The following is a 24034-nucleotide window of genomic DNA, read 5'->3' as shown; positions in this document are numbered from 1 at the left end:
AGAGCCCCAGGGGCATCATGTAAGATACAGCAGCTTTCACCCTCAATGAGCTACCAAAAACTCCCAGTTCTGAAATACAACTGTCGCCTGGTTTTCCAGATGAAGCCCTGTCTTACCTCCATTTCACAGAAATGGAAACTGAGGCCTGGAGATGGGGACAGGCTCAGGTTCTACCCCTCTCCAGCTGGTGGCCTTGGACTGGTCACCTCTCCCCTCTGTACCTTGGTTGCCCTTGGGTGATAATGCCCGCCTCCTGGAACGCCGTGCGTCAAATATTTCTTGATCACCACTGCGCCACGGCTGACTAGGGGTTTCGCATCTGCGGAATGAATGGGCCAGGTACATGCTGGGTGTAGGGGCACAGCCAACCGTGCATCTCCCTCCCTGGGGTGCAGGCCACAGCGAAGGGAGTTCTTAGAACTTTCCAGAAGGAGAGAAATGAAGCATCCGTTGAAAGTAAAATACTGAAAGATCATAGCTTGGGGGTTTCATTATAAACAGACCATGAGCACCGCGTGGGAGTGAACAATTTCTCTCCGCCAAATTCATGTGCCCACCACAAGTAGGGGTATTAGTTTCTTGCAGCTGCCATAACAAAGTATCACAAAGTGTTAAACCAGGTGGCTTAAAACCACAGAAATTTATTCTCTCACAGTTCTGGAGGCCAGAAGTCCGAAATCAAAATGTCAACAGCCACACTCCCTCTGGAAATTCTAGGGGAGGATCCACGCATTCCTCGGCTGTGGCCACGTCACTCTGCCTCTGTCTTCACATGGCCTTCTCCCCGTGTGTCTCCTCTTCTGTCTCTTACAAAGACACTTGCCATTGGATTTAAGACCTACTTCCATAATCCAAGATGATCTCATCTTGAGATTCTTAATTACATCCGCGAAGACCCTTTCTCCAAATAAGGTCACGGTCACAGGTTCCGGGGTTAGGACTCGGACAGATCTCTCTGGGGGCCACCACTCAACCCACTACAACAGAATAAAGGGTTAGAGCAGTAGTTCTCGGGGCGCCTGGGTGGCTCCGTCGGTTAAGCGTCCGACTCCGGCTCAGGTCATGATTTCGCAGTTGGTGAGTTCGAGCCCCACATGGGGCTCTGTGCTGACATAGCTTGGAGCCTGGAGCCCGCTTCTGATTCTGTGTCTCCCTCTCTCTCTGCCCCTCCCCTGCTCATACTGTCTCTCAATAAATAAATAAATAAATAAATAAATAAATAAATAAATACGCAGTAGTTCTCAACTGCCCCTGGAGACACCTGGCAATGCCTGGAGACATTTTTATTTGTTTATTTATTTTTTTTAATGTTTATTTCTTTTCTGTTCTGAGAACAGAAGCCTGGCACCTCACGAACATTATAGAAGAGTCCTCTGTCCTTGAGATCATTTTACTCTTGGTGCGTCTTTTGCACTCACGACACGACAGGACTTCCTGGGGTTTGGGGAGAGTGAGGAAAATCTGGGGAAACCATTTCTAAACAGAATGTAACAAGGACATATCGGGACTGAGGTCATTCACAAAACCTTGACAACATGAATTACATCTTGGGAATGGAGATGTTGTGACTTCCTTTCTTATTGTTTAAAGCCAATCCAAAGTTTCTTTCAGAGTCTCTCATGTTTTTCTAAACCTGGAAAAATCTTCTAGACCTGGTGTCCCAGTTAGCTATTGCTGTGTAACAGATCACCCCGAACTGGAGTAGATTCATACAACAGGGATCAACTGTATCTGTCTGCCTGGGCAGTCCCCCTGCTGGACTCAATCGCCTCAGCCAATGAGACACCATCATCACCCTGAACTCCAAAGGACTTCCCTTCAAAACAACCCCTCCCAACTTCCTCTTTCTCCAAAAAATCGCAATCCTCTCCTTTGCCTGACATGCCTGTGGTTTTTGCGTAGCTTGCTTGTTCCGAATTGCAATTCTCTGCTATTCCTGAACAAGCCCATTTTGTTGGTACAATAATTGTTTTCTGGGGCGCCTGGGTGGCTCAGTCGGTTGAGCGTCCGACTTTAGCTCAGGTCATGATCTCACAGTCTGTGAGTTCAAGCCCCACATCGGGCTCTGTGCTGACAGCTCAGAGCCTGGAGCCTGCTTCGGATTCTGTGTCTCCCTCTCTCTCTGACTCTCCCCCATTCACGCTCTGTCTCTCTCTGTCTCAAAAATAAATAAAATCATTAAAAAATTTAACAAAAAAAAAAAGTAATTGTTTTCATTTTAAGGTCAATACCACTAAGTGACCTCTTATCCAATAGGCTAGAACAGGGGTCTGCAAACCACAGCTCACAGACCACATCTGGTTCACCAGAGGCTGAGAATGGTCTTTACACTTTGGAATGGTTGAAGAATATCAAAAGACTAATATTTCCTGACACGTGAAAATCCTATGAAATTCAAACTTCGGCTTCTGTAAGTAGAGTCCTATTGGAACTGTGGCTATGGCACACCAAGCCAAAAACATTTACCACCTGGTCCTTTATAGAAAAGCTTTGTCAGCTCCTGGGCTAGATCAGCTTCCTTACATGGGGCATCAGGAGGCAGCATTCCAAGAGAATCAAAGTGGGAAGTAAGGATAAGACTTATCTTCCAAACTCACACCTTCTGCCGCATTCTGTTGGTCAAAGCAAGTCACGAAGCCAGTCCAGATTCAAGGAGAGGGGAACTAGTTTCCATCTCCTCCTAATGAGAAGGGGCTGCAAGATACTGTGGCCATGGTCTTCAACCTTACCAAGGGATCTTAAGGTGGGCTGTCCAGACTGAATTCAGGGAGGTGGAGAAAAAAACCTAAACATGTTTATTTTCAGTACCTTCTATTAACTTTGAAGATAAAAGTTAGTGGGGTGCCTGCATGGCTCAGTCTGTTAAGCGTCCAACTTCGGCTCAGGGCAGGATCTCGTGGTCCGTGAGTTTGAGCCCTGCATCTCGCTCTGTGCTGACAGCTCAAAGCCTGGAGCCTGCTTCAGATGCTGTGTCTCCCTCTCTCTCTGTCTCTCTGCCCCTCCCCCTACTCACACTCTTGTCTCCGTCTCTCTCAAAACTGAATAAACGTTAAAACAAATAAATAGGGGCGCCTGGGTGGCTCCGTCGGTTAAGTGCCCAACTTCGGCTCAGGTCATGATCTCAGAGTTTGTGAGTTCGAGCCCCGCGTTGGGCTCTGTGCTGACAGCTCGGCGCCTGGAGCCGGCTTCGGATTCTGTGTCTCCCTCGCTCTCTGCCCCTCCCCCACTCATGCTCTGTCTCTCTGTCTCAAAAATAAAGAAAGGTTAAAAAATTTTAAAATAAAATAAATAAAATAAATAAATAAATAAAGTCAGTTTACTAGCAAAAAAAAAAAAAAAATGGGTTTATTTGCTATAGCAGAGAATTGTGATTCGGGAGAAGCAAACTATGGCAAAAACCGTAGGCTATTCCAACAAAGGAGATGAACATTATTTTATAGAGAAGGAGGAAGTTGGGAGGGGCTGTTTTGAAGGAAAGTCCATCAAAGAGAAGCAGGAGTTCAGGGTGATGATGGTTAATTGGCTGAGTTTCAGGGGTAGTTGACTTATTGTAGGAGACGGCATGTCCCTCTTTTCCTGTTGAGAACTGTAATTGATCATTCTTTCCTGTGGATTCCCCTGTTGGAGGTTCTGAAATTGACACGGCTTCCTGTAATTGATATGGAGTGGTAGGGTGTGAGCTCCCCCTTCTGGCCTCAGGGTTCCATTTTAGTGTGGTTTCCCATTATTAATTTTTACACTTAAAAAAATATTTATTTATTTATTTATTTTTAAGTTTATGTATTTTGAGAGAGAGAGAAAGCACGAGTGGGGAAGGCGAAGAGAGAGAGAGAGAGGGAGAAAATCCCAAGCTGACTCTGCACTGTCAGTGAAGAGCTCATCGTGAGGCTCTATCTCACGAACCGTGAGATCATGACCTGAGCGGAGATCAAGAGTCAGACGCTTAATGGACTGAGCCACCCAGGCGTCCCCATCTTTACACTTCTAACTGGAATTTAGCCTGTGTTTTTTTATGTCCTGTCAAAGCAGGTATCAGCCAGCCCTGTGACTTTGTCTCCCGTGGAAATCAAAGGTAATTTCATATCACAGCCTGGCTGTTGCAGGCAGACACCTCAAAATATCACTAATGCTCATTTTGATTTAGAAATCACAAAGGGCGCCTGGGTGGCTCAGTCGGTTGAGCGTAAGACTTCAGCTCAGGTCATGATCTCGCAGCTCATGAGTTCGAGCCCCGCATCGGGTTCTGTGCTGACAGGTCAGAGCCTGGAGCCTGCTTCGGATTCTGTGTCTCCCTCTCTCTCTGCCCCTAACCCACTCGCATTCTGTCTCTGTCTCTCTCAAAAATAAATAAACATTTTAAAAAATTAAAAAAAAAAAAGAACTCACAATACTTGGGGGCACCTGGGTGGCTCTGTCGACTTCAGCTCAGGTCATGATCTTGCAGTCCGTGAGTTCGTTCCCTCTCTCTCTGTCCCTCCCCCACTCATGCTCTGTCTCTCTCTCTCTCTCTCTCAAAAATAAAAAATAAAGCATTAACAAAAAAAAAAGAAATCACAATACTTTGTAGAGCCATCATGAATCTGGATTACTGAATGCATTCAGTTCACGAAGAAGCACATATATTTTTATGTCACAACGTAGTAAAATATTTTCACACCCCTATGTCAGTATGACCGTTTTCCTTTCCAATCCTGTGCCTTAATGGATTGGGTTTCTAGCTGTCTCCAGAGAAGGAGCCCACAGGGGCCTGTCTCTGCCCTTGGAGGCAGCACAGAATCAGGTCACGGTGTAGGCAGATTAGTGAGGTCCTGAACTGGCCTCCTTAAAGATACCTAATCCTGGACCAGAAGCCAGCCAGCAGGCCCAGGGCCACATAGAGTCCCTCCACCCTGTCCCCAGCTCCCGGCCGGGGCTGCCATGGCCTCCCTGTTCTCTGGCCGCGTCCTGATTCGCAACAACAGCGACCAGGACGAGCTGGACACGGAGGCTGAGCTCAGCCGCAGGCTGGAGAACCGGCTGGTGCTGCTGTTCTTTGGCGCTGGGTCATGCCCACAGTGCCAGGCCTTCGCACCCATCCTCAGGGACTTCTTCGTGCGGCTCACAGACGAGTTCTACGTGCTGCGGGCAGCCCAGCTGGCCCTGGTGTACGTGTCCCAGGACCCCACAGAGGAGGAGCAGGATCTGTTCCTCAGGGACATGCCGAAAAAGTGGCTCTTCCTGCCCTTCGAGGATGACCTGAGGAGGTGAGATGGGAGAAGAGGCCAGGGAGGGCTTCCTGGAGGAGGAGCTATTTCTGCTGAAAGTGAAGTATTCGTTCATTCTTGCCTCCCTTCCATCTGGAATTGATGAGCACGGCCTGTGTGGCACTCTGTACCCAGCCTGGGGGGTGCATAGGGGGGAGGGGTGCACATGCCCATTTCCATTTAGCTCCCAAGGAGCTTACAACCTGGGGAGACAGACATGACACAAAGACTCAAACACATCATAACAAACTGCAGTTGTGTTCCCGAGGACAAAGGGAGGATACCACGTGGGAACATAACGGGCAGACCTTGCTGAGGTTTGGGGTCAGGGGATGTTTCCCTGAGGCAGTGCCTTTAGAGAGACCCCCCAAGGCCAAGGGAGGATAGGAGGGGAAAGAGTGAAGCGAGGGAAAGGCTTCCAGGCAGAGGGCACAGATAAAGGCTGGGAGGCCATCAGGCAAAGAACAGCCAATTCGGGGACCTGTAAGGAGTAACAGGCATGAGAGGTCTGCAGGTCTCAGGTGGCGCCACAAACTGCATCTTTACAAGTATGAGTGTGGTCCTCAGAGTAGCTGGGAGCCAGGGAGGGCATCGGAGCTGAGAGAGAGGTGCATGGATTCGAGCTTTGCACCGAGCTGCCCAATAAATGGGATTGCAGTTTGCTCCTACTTTAGAACCTTCCCCAGGGATGCTTGGGCGGCTCAGTTGGTTCAATGTCCAACTTCAGCTTAGGTCACGTTCTCATGGTTCATGAGTTCGAGCCTCGCATCGAGGCTGAACTGAAAGCAAAGCCTGCTTCGGATCTCCTGTCTCCCTCTCTCTCTGCCCCTTCTTCACTCCCGCTCTCCCTCTCTCTCTCTCTCTCTCTCAAAAATAAATACACGTTAAAAAAAAAGAAGCATCTTCCCCTTTTCTGCGGTAAAACTTTCCTTCTTTTTGAGGTGCCTGTGCGGCACCTCAGTTGGTTGAGCGTCCGACTTCAGCTCAGGTCATGATCTCACTGCTCGTGGGTTCGAGCCCCACATCAGGCTCTGTGCTGACAGCTCAGAGCCTGGAGCCTGCTTCGGATTCTGTCTCCATCTCTCTGCTCATGCTCTGTCTCTCTCACCCTCTGTCTCTCAAATATAAAATAAAACATTAAAAAAAATTTTTTTTTAAGTTGGGAGAAGCATACAACGAAACAATTAACAATACAATTGTTAACATTTTGCCAGATTTTCTTTCTCTGCACACGTGGGAGCGTGCCCTGAACCATTTGAGCGGGCGTCGCAGACTTTGTGACACTTCACAGATTTCATTAATTTCTTTCCACAAGTTGGAAGTTTCCGGAGACCTTCGTTGTCCATCCAACATTATCAGATATGGACACTTGCTCACTCCCCCTGGCCTCTCTGCAGCCGAGGGGGATCTTTCTGGCAAACTGGTAACATTTCCCTTCCCAGGGGAGAAAGGCCAGCTGTGAGGGCATCATAGCCCAACACTGACCTGCTGACTGTGTTTGAGGCAGGGTCCTCTCAATCAAACCTTCACTGGGGCTAGATGTCTGGACAGAGGGTGAGCGAGTCCCCATCGCCCTACTCCTTATCCTACCCACATACGGGGTCCCCAGATAAAACACAGGATGCCCGATTAAAAACAAATTTCAGGGGCGCCTGGGTGGCTTGGTCGGTTGAGTGTCTGACTTCGGCTCAGGTCATGATCTCACAGTCCGTGAGTTCGAGCCCTGCGTCGGGCTCTGTGCTGACAGCTCAGAGCCTGGAGCCTGTTTCCGATTCTGTGTCTCCCTCTCTCTCTGCCCCTCCCCTGTTCATGCTCTGTCTCTGTCTGTCTCAAAAATAAATAAACGTTAAAAAAAATTAAAAAAAAAAAATTTCACAAAAACAATGAATTTTTTTTTTAATTTTATGTATTTATTTTGAGAGAGAGCGAGCACGAGTTGGGGAGGGCAGAGAGAGTAAAGAGAGAGAAAATCCCAAGCAGGCTTCGCACGATCAGTGATACGGGGCTCCAACTCACCAACTGTGAGATCATGACCGGAGCCGATCCAAGAGTCAGACTCTTAACCAGCTGAGCCACCCAGGTGCCCCAATGAATAATTTTTTAGTACGTGTTTTTAGTATAAGTATGTCCCGCATATTGCATGTTGTTATATAATTCTTATTTTATTTTATTTTATTTTATTTTATTTATTATATCAACTTTAACGGGTGTCCTGTATTTCTTTTTGCAAAGTCTGGCAACCTAGTCCTGTGTGACTTTACAAGTGCCATGCATTCTCCGTGCAGAGGCCTGGAAAAGGGCCACCCAAAACCCCAGTGGATGGAAATTAACAACTGTGGATGATGGGCTCAGTCTGGTCTCCCCCTGTACTTCAGAATGTCTGTGCGTGATTCTGGTCCAGATGGGAGGTTTGGTCTGGGGTCTCCTGGGATCGTGGCTGGCTCCTCACTGGCTTCCCCTCATACTGAGGACAAAATGGAAACTCCTTACTACGAGCCTGCAGGGCCTCTGATCAAGGTTGCACTCTAATCTCCCTCTCGTCTCAGGGCCTTTGCACGGCTGTGTCCTCTGCCTGGGACCCTGGCCGCCCAGTGCCCTCCTCATCTTGCAGCTTTGAGCTCAAAGATCACCTCCTTGGAGAGGCCCTCTCTGACCACCAATCCCTTACCCAGCTTGGTATTTCTTTATGACATTTATCGGTATTGATTCATTCATTCATCCCACACAGTTTCTGAGCCTCAATTCTGTGCCCTATACTGTTTCAGGCACTGGGGACCCAGGTGAATGGCGACAGAAATCTGTGCCCAAGTGAAGCTACATTCTGTGGTGGGCAAAAATGATAAAGGGGAAAAATAGGGGCGCCTGGGGGGCTCAGTCGGTTAAGCATCTGACTTCGGCTCAGGTCATGATCTTACAGTTCCTGAGTTCGAGCCCGCATCGGGCTCTGCACTGACAAGGGTGGATCCTGCTTGAGATTTTTTATCTCTCTCTGTCCCTATCCTGCTAGCACTCTCCTTCACACTCTCAAAATAAATAAACTTGGGGCGCCTGGGTGGCTCAGTCGGTTAAGCGGCCAACTTCGGCTCAGGTCATGATCTCGCGGTCCGTGAGTTCGAGCCCCACGTCGGGCTCTGTGCTGACAGCTCAGAGCCTGAAGCCTGTTTCAGATTCTGTGTCTCCCTCTCTCTGACCCTCCCCTGTTCATGCTCTGTCTCTCCCTGTCTCAAAAATAAATTAAAAAAAAACGTTAAAAAAATAAATAAATAAATAAATAAATAAATAAACTTTAAAAAAAAAAAAAGACGAAAAACAAACAAATGGTGCAGTGTGTTGGATGCTAAAAGGCACAGCACAGCAGAGGGGAGAGCGAGGCATTGAGATTTGAGGTTGGCTACCCAGCATACAGGGTCTTAACCCACAGAAGTCCGGGGAGAGTGCTCCAGGCAGAGGCCATGGCCAGTGCAAAGGCCCTGAGGCGGTAGCATGTCTGAGGTATTGGACACCCAGTGCAGAGGCCACTGAGGCCTGGCCTGGCCCGGTCTCTGGGCTCCCCCAGCGCCCGGCACGGGGTAGTGCACACAGCAGGTGCTCAGTAAGCACCGGGAGGAGGGCTGTGTGGCTCCCCAGCTCAGGGGCGGGTACGGGCTTCCAACTGGACTGACCCGCCCGCCCCGCAGGGATCTCGGGCGCCAGTTCTCCGTGGAGCGCCTGCCGGCTGTCGTGGTGCTCAAGCCTGGAGGGGACGTGCTCACCCGCGACGCAACTGACGAGATCCGGCGCCTGGGCCCCGCCTGCTTCGCCAACTGGCAGGAGGCGGCGGAGGTGCTGGACCGCAACTTCCTGCAGCCCGAGGACCTGGACGACCCCGCGCCCCGGAGCCTCACCGAGCCGCTGCGCCGCTGCAAGTACCGCGTGGACCCGGCGGCTCGGGGCAAACGCGGCCCCAGGAGAGGGAGCGACCCCGAGGGGGAGGGCGGGGCGGAGGGCGGGGACGGGGGGCTGTTCTGAGACCCCCCCGCGCAGAGCACACGCCTGAACGTCCCAAAGAGTGCCCTCCCAGACCCTACAGGGACACAGCAGTGGCCACTTGAGGCAGACATCCAGCTGTCCCCGAAACAGCGGACCCACCCCCAGCGCGGGGGCGGGGGGGGGGGGGGGCGGCGCTCAGACCTCCGGGAAACAGCAGGGCTTCAGAAGATTCAAAGTGCTGCCTGGGGGGAAACAAGAAGACAGGCCACCCATTCAAAAATAAGCAAAGGGCATGAACAGGCAGTTTTTTCTCCAAAGAAGATACACAAATGACCAACCAAGCGCATGAAAAGATGCTCCACATCATTAGCCATTAGGGAAATGCACATCAAGAGCACCATGAGATACCATCTCACACCCAGTAGGATGGCTATAATCAAAAACCAGAGGGGCGCCTGGGTGGTGCAGTCGGTTAAGCGTCCGACTTCAGCCAGGTCACGATCTCCCGGTCCGTGAGTTCGGGCCCCGCGTCGGGCTCTGGGCTGATGGCTCAGAGCCTGGAGCCTGTTTCCGATTCTGTGTCTCCCTCTCTCTCTGCCCCTCCTCCGTTCATGCTCTGTCTCTCTCTGTCCCAAAAATAAATAAACGTTGAAAAAAAAAATTAAAAAAAAAAAAGAAAAGAAAATGTCCAGAACAGGCAAACCCAGATACAGAAAGCAGATCAGTCCCAGGGGCTGGAGGAGGGGGGTGGGGAATGGGGGTCTCCCTTAGGGATGATGAAAATATTCCGGCACTCGACAGACATGATGGGTGCACAACTTTGTGTATGTACCAAATGCCTCTGAATTGTTCGCTTCAGAATCGTTTATGTCATGTAAACTTCACCTCAATTTCTAAAACTGAAAAATAAGTAATAACCAAAGACTTGTAGCAAGACATAGGGGTGCCCACTCAAGGGGGGTGCAGAAGGGCCTCGCCCAGTTGGCAACATTTCTGCAAAGCCTTGAAAAAAGGTTGAACAGAGGGGAAATCACAGCCAACTGCAGGTAAGAGACCAAATATCAAGGTGAATTATTTAAGGGGCGCCTGGGTGGCTCAGGTCATGATCTCAGGGTTGGTGGGTTTGAGCACACCCCGCCCCCCCGCCGGGCCCTGTGCTGACATCTCAGAGCAGGGAGCCTGCTTCGGATCCTATGTCTCCCTCTCTCTCTGCCCCTCCTCCACTCACCCTCTGTCTCTCAAAAATGAATAAACGTTAAAAAAGAATTTTAAAAAGTGAATGATTTAAAAATTTGTTCAAGCTTCCTTTTTGTTTTTTTTTGTTTGTTTGTTTTAAACAGTGAAACAGGTGCTTAGGACAGTGGGCGGAGTGGGGGGTCGCTTTAATGAATTTAGGGACTTGTGGGGCTCCCTGGATCCGGCCACCGAGCTTTTGCAGCTCTTGGGGCCACCTCGGTTTCTTCTTCGCCCCGCCCCGCGCCGGCCCCGCCCAGCCAGGACCTGGAGGCCGGGAGGGGGCGCCCGCAGGGTCCCCAGAGGGAGGAGAAAAGACTTTGTCCCAAGTTTTCGCGGAGCTTCCTCATCCCCGCTGCGATCGGCGTCCCAATCCCCCTACGGCCCCCCCAATTTTCAGACACCCCTTGCGGTCCCGCCCCCTTTCGGAACTCCTGGGGGCCCTTGGACTCCCGCCCAACTTCTCTGCCGCTAAAAATCTCTTTAATTCCTCGACCGCCCCCCACCCAGGCCCGTGGGACCCCTACCATGGCCCGGTCTTACGGGGGCCGGGTGCTGGCCGCGATGACCCTGCTGGGCATCCCGGCGGCGGTGCTGGCGGCGCTGGGAGCGCAGCTGCTGTTCCAGCTGCAGGCGGGCCGCGCGGAGCTGCGGGGAATGCGCGCCGACGGGCTGGGCCCGGAGCTGGACGCCGGCCCAGGGCTGCCCGAGGACGCGGCCGGGGCGCTGCTGCCTCTGGCCGCCGCGCTTGCTGCGCTCGCCCTGGTGTTGGGCCTCACCAGCCTTCTGCTCGCCGCGCTCTGCGGCCACCTGGGCGCCGAACTGGCGCGGGGGCCGGGTCCCGGCAGGTAGGACAAGCCCCTCCACCCCGACGCCCGGCTGGGGGCTGGGCGAGCCCGCGAGCCGCCGCCCCTTTCTGGGCCTCAGGTTGCGCGGGGGGTTGTGGGGGGGGGGGAGTGGATCTTCCCTTATCCCCTCTCCCCTTCTCCTTTCTTCCATCCCTCCCTGCCTTCCTCCCTTCTCTCTCCATCCCCAACTTCTATCACCTCTCCCTCCCTCCATCCTATAGTAGTTGAAAATTTACCGCAGGTGCCAATTTTACAGAGGTGGAAACTGAGGCTCATAGAGGGCCCAGGGTCAGCTAGCTCCTGCGCTGATAGCGCGTGTCATTTAGGGAACCCCAAACTCTTCGTGCTTCTTGCTTTCCAAGGATTAGCTCAGTGAAGTCCCCCCACCGCCTTCGCCCCGCGGCGGCTGAACGTTACTGCCTCCCTTTGTAACTGCGGCTCCGACAGGGGACAGGGTCGGCTGATCTCTCTGGGCTGCCTGATTTGGAAGTGGGCGGACTGGATTTGAATTTGATTCTGATAGAGACAGAGCCTGTGCCCTGGCTCGGGCATCTGAGCTCCGGAACATGAACCCTGGGGAGGTGGGGGGGGGGGGTTGGGGGGCGGGCAGTGAATGTAGAGTGAGGGGCCTTCCTTGAGTCAAGGACTCGGCTGCCCCACATCCAAGTGTTTCCCTCCAGGATGCCCGGGGAGGAGAGCCAGAATCATTGGTCCAGGATTCCATGGATTTGAGCAGATGGGAACGTCCACCATTTGGAGTAGATCCCACCTAAACTATTCATTCGATAGCTCAGGGAGTCAGTCGACCAATATGTATTGGGCACCTGCAGGGGGCTGACCCAGCACTGGAAATAGAGGACACAGCAGGAACCAGGTGGACCCAGACCGGCCCTGGTGGGGTAGACAATAGAGACAAGCCAGATCAGAAATGTCAAGTGAGGCTGACTGCTGGGAAAGGAAGAAAATGGGGTGATGTGGTGGAAGCGGAAAGGGTAAGTGTGGTTGAGGCGGGACCATCCGGGGAGGCTTGCGCTGAGACTTGAAAGAGGAAAAGAGGCAGCGGATCTGGAGGACTGTGATGGGGGGGGGCAGCATGTGCAAAGGCCCTGGGGCAGGAATGAGCTTGGGGTGTTAGAGGTCGAGGTGATTGGTGTGGCTGGAGGGAGAGATGAGGGAGATAAGGGTAAGGAAATCAGAGGCAATAGACCATCCTGGGCTTCTGTGCTGTGGTGCAGACTTTGGGGTTTACTCTGCCTGAGAGAGTTGTGAGCAAGGAGGGGCATGTGACCTGACTTAGGTTTGAAATCACCCCCTCCAGCCACAGGTGTCTAACAAGTGTCCCCGCATAATAGCTGCTTCGTGAGTGCTGGATGTGTGAAGGGACTGATGTGCGTGGATGGGTCACAGGAGATGGGTGGTGGATGGGTGAGTGGTGAGCGAAGGATGAATGGCCAGGTGGATGGTTGGATCGATTTGATGGTGAGCGGGAGGTGGGTGGGTGAAGGATGGATGGACAGACGGGTGGGTAGATGGGTGGTGAATGGCAGATAGATGGATGGACGGACGGTGGCCGTTTAAATAAGTGGATGGATGGGTCAATAGGGCCTTGCTGAACGGCTGGCTGGCTGTGTGGTTGAACAGCCGATGGAAGTTGGTGGATGGTAAATGGTAGTGGACGGATGAGCGGGTAGATGGAGAGACCGATGGCTGGATAGATGGTTAGGTCCTCACACAGAACTCAGATCCCCCAAAGCTCCCCCTCCTTCTCCTCCCTGGCTTTCCCCCACCAGCCCCACCCCCTGAGCCCTTTTTCTTCCTGCCCCCCGCCCTCCTAGGTCTGACTGGTTTCTCTATGACTGCCGCCTTCTCAGACACGTGGCCCTTGGCCTCTTCTGCTGCGGGGTCTCTGTCTACTTAGCAGGTGCGTGCCGGGGGAGGGGATGTGGGGGGTAGAGCCCCGGGCTGGGGTGGCTTTGTCTGACACACTTTCTTGCTCTGGGACCTTCGGCAGACTCCCTTGCGTCCCAGTTTCCTCACCGGTAAAGTGGGGACGTGTACCGTCCCCGCCTTATAGAATCGCTGAGGGCATTCAGGGTGAATCCCCGCAAAAGCCCATGAAAGCATCTGACTCCAGTGGGCGGGGGGGGGGGGGGGGGGGGGCCACGAGCAGTAGTTGCCTTCAGAATCCTTTTGGATTCACCAGCTTTTCTACGTCTGGTTTGAACAAAAGTGTCCATGTCCTTGGTGGTTTTCTAGAGATAGTGTTTCACAGGTTGGTCTTAGCAAAATCCATTTGCTTACAAATATCAGAACCTCCAGCTCAAGAATGCCTTAAGTAAAAAAAAAAAAAAAAAAAAAAAAAACAACAACTGCTTTATAAACCAGAAATGCAGTTGTAAATCCCAAAACAGGAAGCAGAGCGAAAAGAAAGAACGTGCCGCACTGGCTTTCCTTCCCTGACTTGTAATAACTTTTCTTAGCTCGACAGTCTCTCACCCACGCTTGCTGGTAAAGGAATCAAATCATCAAGTCTCTTTAAAGAGACTTCTGACATCTTCTGTTTTGTTCTAATCTTGGAAAATGTGTTGATGGGGCTGCAGGTTCGGTGCTGAATCACACGTTAGATCACTAAGCAACCTGTTTTAGTGGAAGAAAATAATTTCCAGCTGAATGAAAAACAAGGGATTTGCTATGATTGCCTCACTCTTATTCCTGCGACAGAGCAACAGAAGTTTAGAAGATATGTTTAAAATATTTCTTTGTGAGATGCGAGCCTAGGGTTCATTATGGGAATACAGGGGTACATACGGGCATATCACGTGCAGGGAACTCTGCAGAACTTTTGTTGCTTGGCTTAATAAAATGCTCCGGATGTGAGTTTTCTTTAAAAAAGGACAGTGGAGGGGGTGACTCGTGTATCTGTAATGGTCACGGGTGGTTGGCCTCAGGTGCAGCTGGATCCAGGTGATCAAACACGGTAATCAGAAATGCCTCTTGCGTCACCTGTGAATCTGCTGTCCCCTGAGAAAGATGCCTGTGTCTGTAAGTGCTTTTGACACGATGCCCACGACCTTGAGCCTTTTCACAGGCTGGCAAAAAAAAAAAAAAATGTTGGAGACTTGGAGAATAAGATATGCTCGTTCTAATATACAAGAAAACTCACAAAGAGGAAAAAAAAAAAGGTAACCATGTCAGCCTCATTAAGTGTTAAATTAAGAATTTGTTCAGCTCCCATTTCGATTCTTTTTTGAGGTTAGGTGACCTCACTCAGCAAGAATTCCTGACCACGTCCAGCCAATCATCCAATTAGCCATCGTTGCTGACCAGAGCCAAAAGAATAATTAAAAAAACAAAGCAAAGCACACACGCTTTAAAAAATGTGTAGAGCAAAAAAGGTCCTTGGCCTCATTTTAATATGTCAAACATGATGCAGTGTGGCATCTTAAAAGCAAAAGTGCAGGGGCGCCTGGGTGGCTCCGTCGGTTAAGCGTCCGACTTCAGCTCAGGTCACGATCTCACACTCCGTGAGTTCGAGCCCCGCATCGGGCTCTGTGCTGACAGCTCAGAGCCTGGAGCCTGCTTCAGATCTCCCTCTCTCTCTGCACCTGCCCCCCCTGAAAAATGAAATAAAAACTTTTTTTTTTTTAAAAACAAAAGTGCAGAGCTGAAGAAAGCATAAAAACAGCCCACAAAGTGTCAAGAAGTCTTCCATTCACTCTGGGCTTCTCCACTACAAAGTCCCCTGCTGCTGCTGCTGTAAGAAAATTCCTCCCTACCCGTATCCCAGTCAGCAGTCCCAGGACAGGCTCTGATTGGCTGAGCTCGGATCATGTGCTAGCCCTGCACCAATCACTATAACCAGAGGAATCAATGCTCTGATTGGCCAAGCCTAGTACCATACACAACACTGATGCCAGAGAGGTGGGTCAGTGCTCCTACTAGCAATCAGGGTGAGGGTAAGGACTAGACCAGTGGTTCTCAATGGGAACTGATTCTGCTGACCCAGCGAACATTTGGCGATATCTGGAGACATCTTTGGTTGTCATGACAGGGCAGGAGGGAACGCTATTGTGCCTCGTGGGTAGAAAGCTGCTCAATGTCCTACCATGCACAGGACGGTCCTCATCAAAAAGAATGATGCCAACTGGGCGTTGGACAGGCCAACAGAAAACTAGTACAGGTCGGTCCTCAAGGTCAGGTCAGCAACAGTCTTGTTCAGACCAGCAACCTGAGGCCAGGGAGGGGCTGTGATTCACTGAAAGTTAATCACCAGGATTCAGAAAGCCTGAGATCTGGGTTGTTTCAGTTGTAGTCAAGTACACATGATAAGGCACGGAAGTTTACCATTTTATAGTGAAATGGATGTGACAACGATGTGAGAGGATTAGATGGGTGAAGCTGTGTGCCTAGCATGTTGTATGGGTGTCTGTGACTGCCCTCTGTTTGGGGAGCTCTCCCAGGGTTTGGGGAGCAAACGTTTGTGGACTAAGTGAATGAGAGCCGTTTGTTTTTCCAGCACTGTCCATCTACGCCCTGCTGCTCTTTGAGATCGAGACAGGTGCAGCCGCCGCCTCCATCCTCGGAGTGGGTGCTCTGGTCCTGGTGGCGGCACTGACCCACACTCTGGTCCGAGCTGCCCGGGCCACCCGCCGTGGCCTCCACGAACTGTCCCCACCGCACTTTGAAGATGATCCTGTCCGTCCTGCTGAAGTCTCCAAGGCCAGCCCCAGGGCTCAGCCCCAGCAGGGTACCCACCACCGGACCCCCTACTCATCCTTCCCAGAACCTGGGGACCCCGTCAGACCCACGGGTGCTGCTACAGCGCCTACGGCCAAGGGAGGAGGCTGGGAGGGCAGCCTGCCTTTATCCCGCATGCACCGGACACTGTCAGCTGGCAGAGGGCACTGGGAAGGGATCACCCATGAGATGCGCAGCATGCTGGGCCACAGGGCAGGGGGCTCAGGGAAGGACTCCACCCTGGTGTGAACCCAGGGACCAGGGACAGAGACCTGGGATCAGGCAGCAGGAAGAGGATTCTGTAAAGATAAGTCTAGGCTCAGCCATAGTAGCAGTATGACTTGATTTCTCGGTTCACAGCATCCCTGGTTTCTGTCCCGAAGGTTGCTTCATGGCACAAAATGGCTGCCAGGGCTCCAGCCTTCATCTCCTCTCAGAGGGAAAGGCAGAAGCTAGGGCAGGCTCGGTATCTTCTGGAAATCTCCCCGGGAAGCCTGGGGGCCCTCCTGTTTATACCTCACTAGCGAGAACAGTCACATGGCCACATCTTGCGGCAGGGGAGGCTGGGAAATGTAGCTATCTAGATGTTATAGGCAGGAGGGAGGGTTGGGCTTATGCCGTGGTTCTCTAAATGTCTCCATCCATTTTACAGATGAGGAAACCGAGGTCCAGAGAGGGGCAGTGACTCACCAGGAGTCCCATGGCCAGTACTGAGCATCAGAGGCAGGATTTGAACCTGGGTTCTGTAACCCCCGTGCTGCTGACAGTGCAAGTCTCAGACTCTGCAACGTCTTCCGGGCTGTGAGCATTTGAAATCTGTGTGTGCTGAGCTCAGAACAACCCAGGGCCACGGGTAAACCTGAGGGGCTGGACCCAGACTTCTGGCTGTGGCAGAGACTTCGCTGCTCTGTGTCTCACTTTCCTTGTCTATAAAATGGGGACAGAAGCAGCTTCTTCTCCTAGGGCTCCTGGGAGACTCGGTGTAAGCCATTCCAGGTGCCTGTGCACAGTAGGTCCTCCACGCATGTCAACCTGTGCCATTGTCAGTCGGGTGGGGTGCGTGGTGGCAGGAAAAGGCGGGGTCGATGACCACTTTCTGGGGCTCACGAAACTGACAAGGCTTGGAGTGGATAACTCAGAGCCCTCAGGGTCTCCAGAGGCCCTGGCCCCCCCCTCCCGTTCTGCACGAGCCTCAAATAAACTCTGACCCTCACTATCTCCTTTGTCACTTGAGCCACATCCAAACATGCTGGGTGGCCAAGCCCAGGCCCGGGGTGATGGATGGAGTGACAGGAGTGGGGGTGAGGAGGCAGAAGCGGGGAGCAAGGGTGTGTTCCTTGTAGACCTCAGTCAGGGACCCAGGTCCCACAAATCCTCATGTATGTAAATTTCACCGGGCGGGAGGGGGAATGGATGCCTGGCCTTCATCCCGACCCCAAATGGACAGATATTCCCAGAATTCTCCCAATATGTCCCTTCCTGGACCACAGAGGTACTCCAAGGCTCGCGGAGTAGAGGTGACTCAGCCACACAGTGGCTTAAAGCCCCCCCAGGACCCTTTCCAAAGGTCAGAGAGGTGACAGCACCCAGCGGTGGCGGCGGGGGGTGAGGGGGTGGGGGGCGGTTAGTCCCCAAGCGTGACCCTGGCAGGGACCCTGCTGATCAGATATACCCAGACCCAGGTGGCCCACTGACTCTGGCTGCCACCTCCCAGAGCCGCCAGGAAGCTGCACAGAACACCTCCTTGCTGGGGGAGTGGGGAGAGAACACACACGAACATTCCACAGGGTGCCTGACATGTGGGGTAGCCAGGAACATAGGTTCTCGGGGAGCATGATAAATATCAGTGAAGACAAAACCAGAATAAATGTTGGGGCCCCCGACAGGCTGTCAGTAGAGCATGTGACTCTTGATCTTGGAGTCGTGAGTTCAAGCCCCACGTTGGGCATAGAGCTTACTTTAAAAAACAAACAAAAGAATAAGTGTCCCATCCTTCTCACAAGCCTGGTTCTGCGGGCACATGCCAGGCACTTTCCTGGCCTCGGTGAATCTTCAGGACAACCCCACTTGCAGATGGGAAGACCGAGGCCCAGGCTGTGAGGCCACGTGGTGGCGATGGCTGGAAGTTCACAGTGGGCTCCAGGCCAGAGCGGGTGACCGAGAAACCCTGGAAACTGCGGTTTCGGAGAATCCCCTGGAATGGGGCAGGCTCCGAGGGCTCCGAGAGGGTGGGAGAGGAGCAGAGGAGGGAGGACCACAGCTGCCTGCCGGGGAGGAGTGCCTCATCTCCTGCAGCGGGCAGGGGAACCAGAAGCTGGACCCCTCAGCCTCGTCCCCAGGGCAAGGACCGGGGTGTGGGTGCAAAATTGGAGGCCTAAAAGAATTGATAACAGGGATTCCAACAAACTCTTTCGCAAACATGTTCACGGCAGCACTAGTCGCAAAAGGTAGAAACAACCCAAATGTCCCTCAACAGGTAAGTGGGTAAAAAAATATGATCGATCCATACAATGGAACATTTACTCAGCCATAAGAAGGGACGAAGCATTGACACAGCACTGCAAGGTGGGTGACCGTGAAAACATCACGCTGAGGGAAAGAAGTCAGACACAAAAGGCCACGCGTGTGTGTGTGTGATTCCATGCATAGGAAACGTCCAGAGCAAGCAGGGCCGTAGAGACAGACGAGTGGTCGGAGGAAGAGAATGCTGCTAACTGCTCGTGAGGACAGGGTTTCCTTTCCGGGTGATAGAAATGTTCTGGAACTAGGAGCACCTGGGTGGCTCAGTCGGTTAAGCGTCTGACTTTAGCTCAGGCCATGATCTCTCAGTTCATGAGTTCGAGCCCTGCCTCGGGCTCTGTGCTGACAGCTCGCAGCCTGGAGCCCGCTTCGGATTCTGTGCCTCCCGCTCTCTCTGCCCCTCCCCTGCTCACATTCCGTCTTCTCTCTTTCTCAAAAAATAAATAAACATTAAAAAAGAAAAAAAAAAGGGGCGCCTGGGTGGCGCAGTCGGTTAAGCGTCCGACTTCAGCCAGGTCACGATCTCGCGGTCCGTGGGTTCGAGCCCCGCGTCGGGCTCTGGGCTGATGGCTCAGAGCCTGGAGCCTGTTTCCGATTCTGTGTCTCCCTCTCTCTCTGCCCCTCCCCCGTTCATGCTCTGTCTCTCTCTGTCCCAAAAATAAATAAACGTTGAAAAAAAAATTAAAAAAAAAAAAATGTTCTAGAACTAGACAGTGGTGACGGCTGCACGATCTTGTCAGTGCGCGAAATGCTACTGAATTGTCCGCTTTCGAATGGCGAGTTCTGTGTGATGTGAATTTCACCCCAATTAAAAAATAATAATAATTAAGGAGGCACTTGCTCTCGGGCTCCTGCGGGAGCAGATGGGCCTCTGAACTAAAACGAGCTCCTTGAATGTTGCACCCCATGAGCTCACGAGCCTCATCTCAGTCTGACCCCTGCTCATCCTCTTGGGAAGCTATGCAAGGTTCCGGCTCAGAAGGCCGGCTGGGAACAATGCCCATAGCCCGGCCGAAATGTGCCCCCCTTGCCAGCCGTGCCCTGGAAGGGGTGCCAAGCGTCCTCGTATCTCAGCCGGAATCAGGTTGTCCCGGGGCTGGAACCAGATGCTCAGGTTGCTCTGTGTCCTGGGTACCCGATAAGGGTTTGGTGCTCCAGGAACTGGGACAGATCTGGCCCAGCGAACAGTCATGCAGCCTGCAACCTCAGTTTCCTACTTTATAAAATCAGGTAACCTTGGGGGCGCCTGAGTGGTTCCGTCAATTAAGCAGCCAACTTCGGCTCGGGTCATGATGTCGCGGTTTGTGGGTTCGAGCCCCGCGTTGGGCTCTGTGCTGACAGCTCGGAGCCTGGAGCCTGCTCCGGATTCTGTGTCTCCCTCTCTCTCTCTGCCTTTCCCCCGCTCGTGCTCTGTTTCTCTCTCTCTCTCTCTCTCTCTCTCTCTCTCTCAAAATCAAATAAGCATTAACACAATTTTTTTTTTTTTTTTTTTTTTATAAAATCAGGTAACCTTCTCTACCAAACAGCTGTGAGGACCAAATCAGAAAGGGTATCGATGTCTCCATTCATTTCACAGGCCACGCAAACAAAAGCAGTGGTTGGCATCCCGGTGGGACTTAGCGTGTGGACAACGTCTCTCAAAGACGTAGCCTTGGATTGGGATCCTCAGAATCACACCTTGAGATGATTTGGGGGATGTGGTTTGCTTATGTGGGAGGTTACGCCAGGAAGTCCCAGAGCCCTTCAGGGGCACCAGTGAGGACACAGTGCCCAGGGTTGGGGGGGTGGGGGGCAACCAGGGTTCCCTCCTGCTGGGGAACTCTGGCAGACAGCATAGAGCACACCCAGCAGAGTGGTCCCAACACAAGGGATCAGGGCTGGGGTGCTTATCCTCTGACCACCATCAGGCATTGCTTAGAGAGAGATTAACCCCTCATACTTCTGGTCTTCCCTACACACCAGCTGGACACCTGTGGCCACACAAACCCCAGGCAAGGTTGCGGATAATTGCTGCGAATGACATTCATCATGTGGAGAGGAACATGGATGGGATGGATGGGAGGGGGAGCACAGATAGCATCTGCTTGAGCTGTGTTGCATTTTTGCAACAGTAGGCATGAGTGGGGCGGGAGAGGGATACCGAAAGCACGTAACCACACTATCTCTGGATGAGAAGAACTATTGATGTTTAGATGCCCACCATGTGCCAAACACCATGCCTGACTCACACAGGCATGACTGTTGTCCCCTTGAGGCAGCAACCGGTCTCCCTCCTTCACTTCTTCTGCACACGCAATCTGCTGAAGGTGGCAGAATGCAGCTGGCGTCCTCTGTGCTGGTGACATTTAGAATGGAAGGCCAGGGGCGCCTGGGTGGCGCAGTCGGTTAAGCGTCCGACTTCAGCCAGGTCACGATCTCGCGGTCCGTGAGTTCCAGCCCCGCGTCGGGCTCTGGGCTGATGGCTCAGAGCCTGGAGCCTGTTTCCGATTCTGTGTCTCCCTCTCTCTCTGCCCCTCCCCCGTTCATGCTCTGTCTCTCTCTGTCCCAAAAATAAATAAACGTCGAAAAAAAAAAAAAAAAAAAAAAAAAGAATGGAAGGCCAGAGGCCACCTTGAAGGAAATGGCTTAGCACAACAAGGGGTGTATCCCGCCTCCCCACACACAAAAAAACAATTTATGAGCATATTATTTTTTAATGTTTATTTCTTTATTTTTGAGAGAGAGTGAGTGCAAGTGGGGGAGGGGCAGAGAGAGAGAGGGAGACACAGAATCTGAAGTGGGCTCCAGGCTCCGAGCTGTCAGCACAGAGCCCGACGCGGGGCTCGAACCCACGCACCATGAGATCATGACCTGAGCCGAAGTCGGACAGTGCCAAGTGTTGGTGAAGACACGGAGTCACTGGAACTCTCATTCCTTGTGAGCGAGGGGGTGCGTTGGTCCAAAGAGCCTCGGACATCTGCTTGGCTGTATCTGCTGAAGATGAACCCAGGCCTCGCCTACCACCCACAATCTCCACTCAGGGCATTTGCACAACGGGAATGAGTGCGTTCCTCAAAAGACGCGTACAACAGTGCTCGGAGTAGTTTTGCTCAGTGGCCACGAATGAGAGACAACCCACGTGTTCATCAACAGGTGACCAGACTGGTACATCCATACCATGAACTCTAGCAATGAAATTTCAGCTCAGGTCATGATCTCCCGGTTCACGGGTTCGATCCCTGGGTCAGGTAAGGTAAGGACCTTTGAGAGGTAAGGACCATTGAGATTCCCATTGGAAAGATGGAGAAACTGAGGTATAGAGAGGTTAAGCCACAGCTCAGGGTCACCAGCTAGTGAGCAGTGCAGCTGGGACCTCATCTTGCCCTGTGACGCCTCAGTCTCAGTGCCTGGGCAGGAAGGATAAAGCTTTGGCTCCCTCCTCTGTAGCCCAAGATGTGAGCTCAGCCATAGCAGTCAGGATCGATGGGGCCCAAGTCAGGAGTGGGTGGGTGGGCTCCATGGCGATTCTCCTGGACCTTCCCCAGGCTGTCCTGAGGCCCTGTGGGGCCCAGAGGGTTGGGATTTTGCAGGGTCATTGGCCTAGCGATGACAGCAAGCCCAGGTGGTTCCTAGGCCAGGACAGCTCATCTGGGGGGCCCCTGGTCACCCGCGGATGCCCTGGAAAGTGATCTGAAGCTGGTTTCAGGGTGGCCAAGAAGGCGACCAGGGAGAACAAACAGCCTTTACTTCCCGGGCAGATCAGATTCCACGGCCGGCGCCACAGCAGCCTGGGCGGGACCTGGCAGGTGCTGTCTGTGCCCAGAGAGGGGAGAGGTGGGGAGATGTCTTCGACCAAAGGCCTAGTTTTCCCAAGGCAGCTGAAGTGTATGGGGGAGGGGGCACATTTTACGGTTTCCCCTCGCCCACCTCTCCGGGACAGCTTGCTGTCTCTCCCCTCAGACCCCCAGGACAGGGGGTACAAGTGGGTGGTACAGGGGCGCCTGGGTGGCTCGGTCGGTTAAGCCTCCGGCTTCAGCTCAGATCATGATCTTGTGGTTCGTGGGTTCAAACCCGGCGTCGGGCTCTGTGTTGACAGCTCAGAGCCTGGAGCCTGCTTCCGAATCTGTGTCTCCCTGTCTCTCTGCCCCTCCCGACTCACACTCGGTCTCTCTCTCTCTGTCTCAAAAATAAACATTAAAAAAAAAGTTATTTAAAAAAAAAAGTGGGTGGCACAACCCTTCTGGGGGCCCAGTGGGGCGCGTTCTGACCGATGACCTGTGAGCAGAACTTTGACAAAGGCACTTCCAGGCCCGGGCATTTGATGGTGCAAGAGCTTTTGGAGTCCGTCCCCCACTGTCGCCAGGGGATGGTGGCAGCCCCTTCAGGCAGATTTCAGGGACTGTGACCAGCCGAGTCTGGGGCTGCTCTGCCATGGGCCCGTGGGATGAATGAAAACTAAGCCTTAGCCTTTCGAAGCCACAGAGATCTGGGGATGTTCCTGACCGCAGCAGGACCTGGGCCACCCAGGAGCTGTGGGGACCTAGGGAAGACAGAGCATTGGGGCGCCTGGGTGGCGCAGTCGGTTAAGCGTCCGACTTCAGCCAGGTCATGATCTCGCGGTCCAGGAGTTCGAGCCCCGCGTCGGGCTCTGGGCTGATGGCTCAGAGCCTGGAGCCTGTTTCCGATTCTGTGTCTCCCTCTCTCTCTCTGCCCCTCCCCTGTTCATGCTCTGTCTCTCTCTGTCCCAAAAATAAATAAACGTTGAAAAAAAAAAAAAATTAAAAAAAAAAAAAAAAAGGGAAGACAGAGCATTAAAGGAAGGAGCACAGATGTGGGAGAAAAATGGTGTTAGTCTGGGGCTATTCGTTTAACAAATGGGTCCAGCCTATTCTTCACGGATTCCGTATTTGTGAGTTCTACTGGCTGAAATTCACTTGTACCCCACCCCCCAGCCAATACTTGCGCACTTTGCCGCCATTCAAGGACACGCACAGAGCAGGTTGGCGGCGGGGGGGGGGGGGGGGGGGGTAGTTTGAAGCATTGGGGGACCCATTCCCAGCTGAGGCGGAACGTGGTGACACTCTGGCGTCTTGTTTCACCCCTCAGACCGTAAACAGGTGGCCTTTTTGTAAAGGTCTACCTAGTGGCAGGTTTTTCACATCGTTGTGCTTTTTCATTGGCAACTTTGTTGTTTAAGAAAGCCCCCAAGGCGCCTGATGGGGGGGGGGGGGGGGCCTCGGACTTGGCTCAGGTCACGACCTCATGGTTGGGGGGGTTAAAGCCCTGCACTTGGCTCTGCGCTGTCAGGGCAGAGGCAGCTTGGGATTCTCTCTCCCCCTCTGTCTCTGCCTTTCCCTGCCTCCCTCAAAATAAATAAACTTAAAAATATGGGGCGCCTGGGTGGCGCAGTCGGTTAAGCGTCCGACTTCAGCCAGGTCACGATCTCGCGGTCCGTGAGTTCGAGCCCCGCGTTAGGCTCTGGGCTGATGGCTCAGAGCCTGGAGC

The 24034-nt window shown here is 52.7% G+C and overlaps 2 protein-coding genes across 3 annotated transcripts; both read left to right on the top strand.

Moving 5' to 3' along the window:
• Positions 1 to 4492: 4492 nt before the first annotated feature.
• On the top strand, positions 4493 to 9584 carry NXNL1 (nucleoredoxin like 1). The gene is made up of 2 exons (XM_045492500.1): positions 4493 to 5243; positions 8921 to 9584. The coding sequence occupies exons 1-2, from the start codon at positions 4918 to 4920 to the stop codon at positions 9249 to 9251; spliced, it is 657 nt and encodes a 218-aa protein (XP_045348456.1). The 5' UTR covers positions 4493 to 4917; the 3' UTR covers positions 9252 to 9584.
• Positions 9585 to 10708: 1124 nt separating this feature from the next.
• On the top strand, positions 10709 to 17246 carry TMEM221 (transmembrane protein 221). Of its 2 annotated transcripts, XM_045492496.1 has the most exons (4): positions 10717 to 11293; positions 13129 to 13214; positions 15810 to 16040; positions 16683 to 17246. In XM_045492496.1, exons 1-4 carry the CDS (start codon positions 10974 to 10976, stop codon positions 16742 to 16744), a joined length of 699 nt encoding a protein of 232 aa, XP_045348452.1. In that variant the 5' UTR covers positions 10717 to 10973; the 3' UTR covers positions 16745 to 17246. The 2 variants fall into 2 exon arrangements, with proteins under 2 accessions (XP_045348451.1, XP_045348452.1); XM_045492495.1 differs by having other exon boundaries at positions 10709 to 11293; positions 15810 to 17246.
• Positions 17247 to 24034: the final 6788 nt, after the last annotated feature.

Source organism: Leopardus geoffroyi, chromosome A2, assembly GCF_018350155.1.
Source record: "Leopardus geoffroyi isolate Oge1 chromosome A2, O.geoffroyi_Oge1_pat1.0, whole genome shotgun sequence".
In the NCBI taxonomy this organism is placed as follows: Eukaryota; Metazoa; Chordata; class Mammalia; order Carnivora; family Felidae; genus Leopardus; species Leopardus geoffroyi.
The sequence above is the reverse complement of the archived record's forward strand: the minus strand, read 5'-3'. Positions and strand labels throughout refer to the sequence as shown.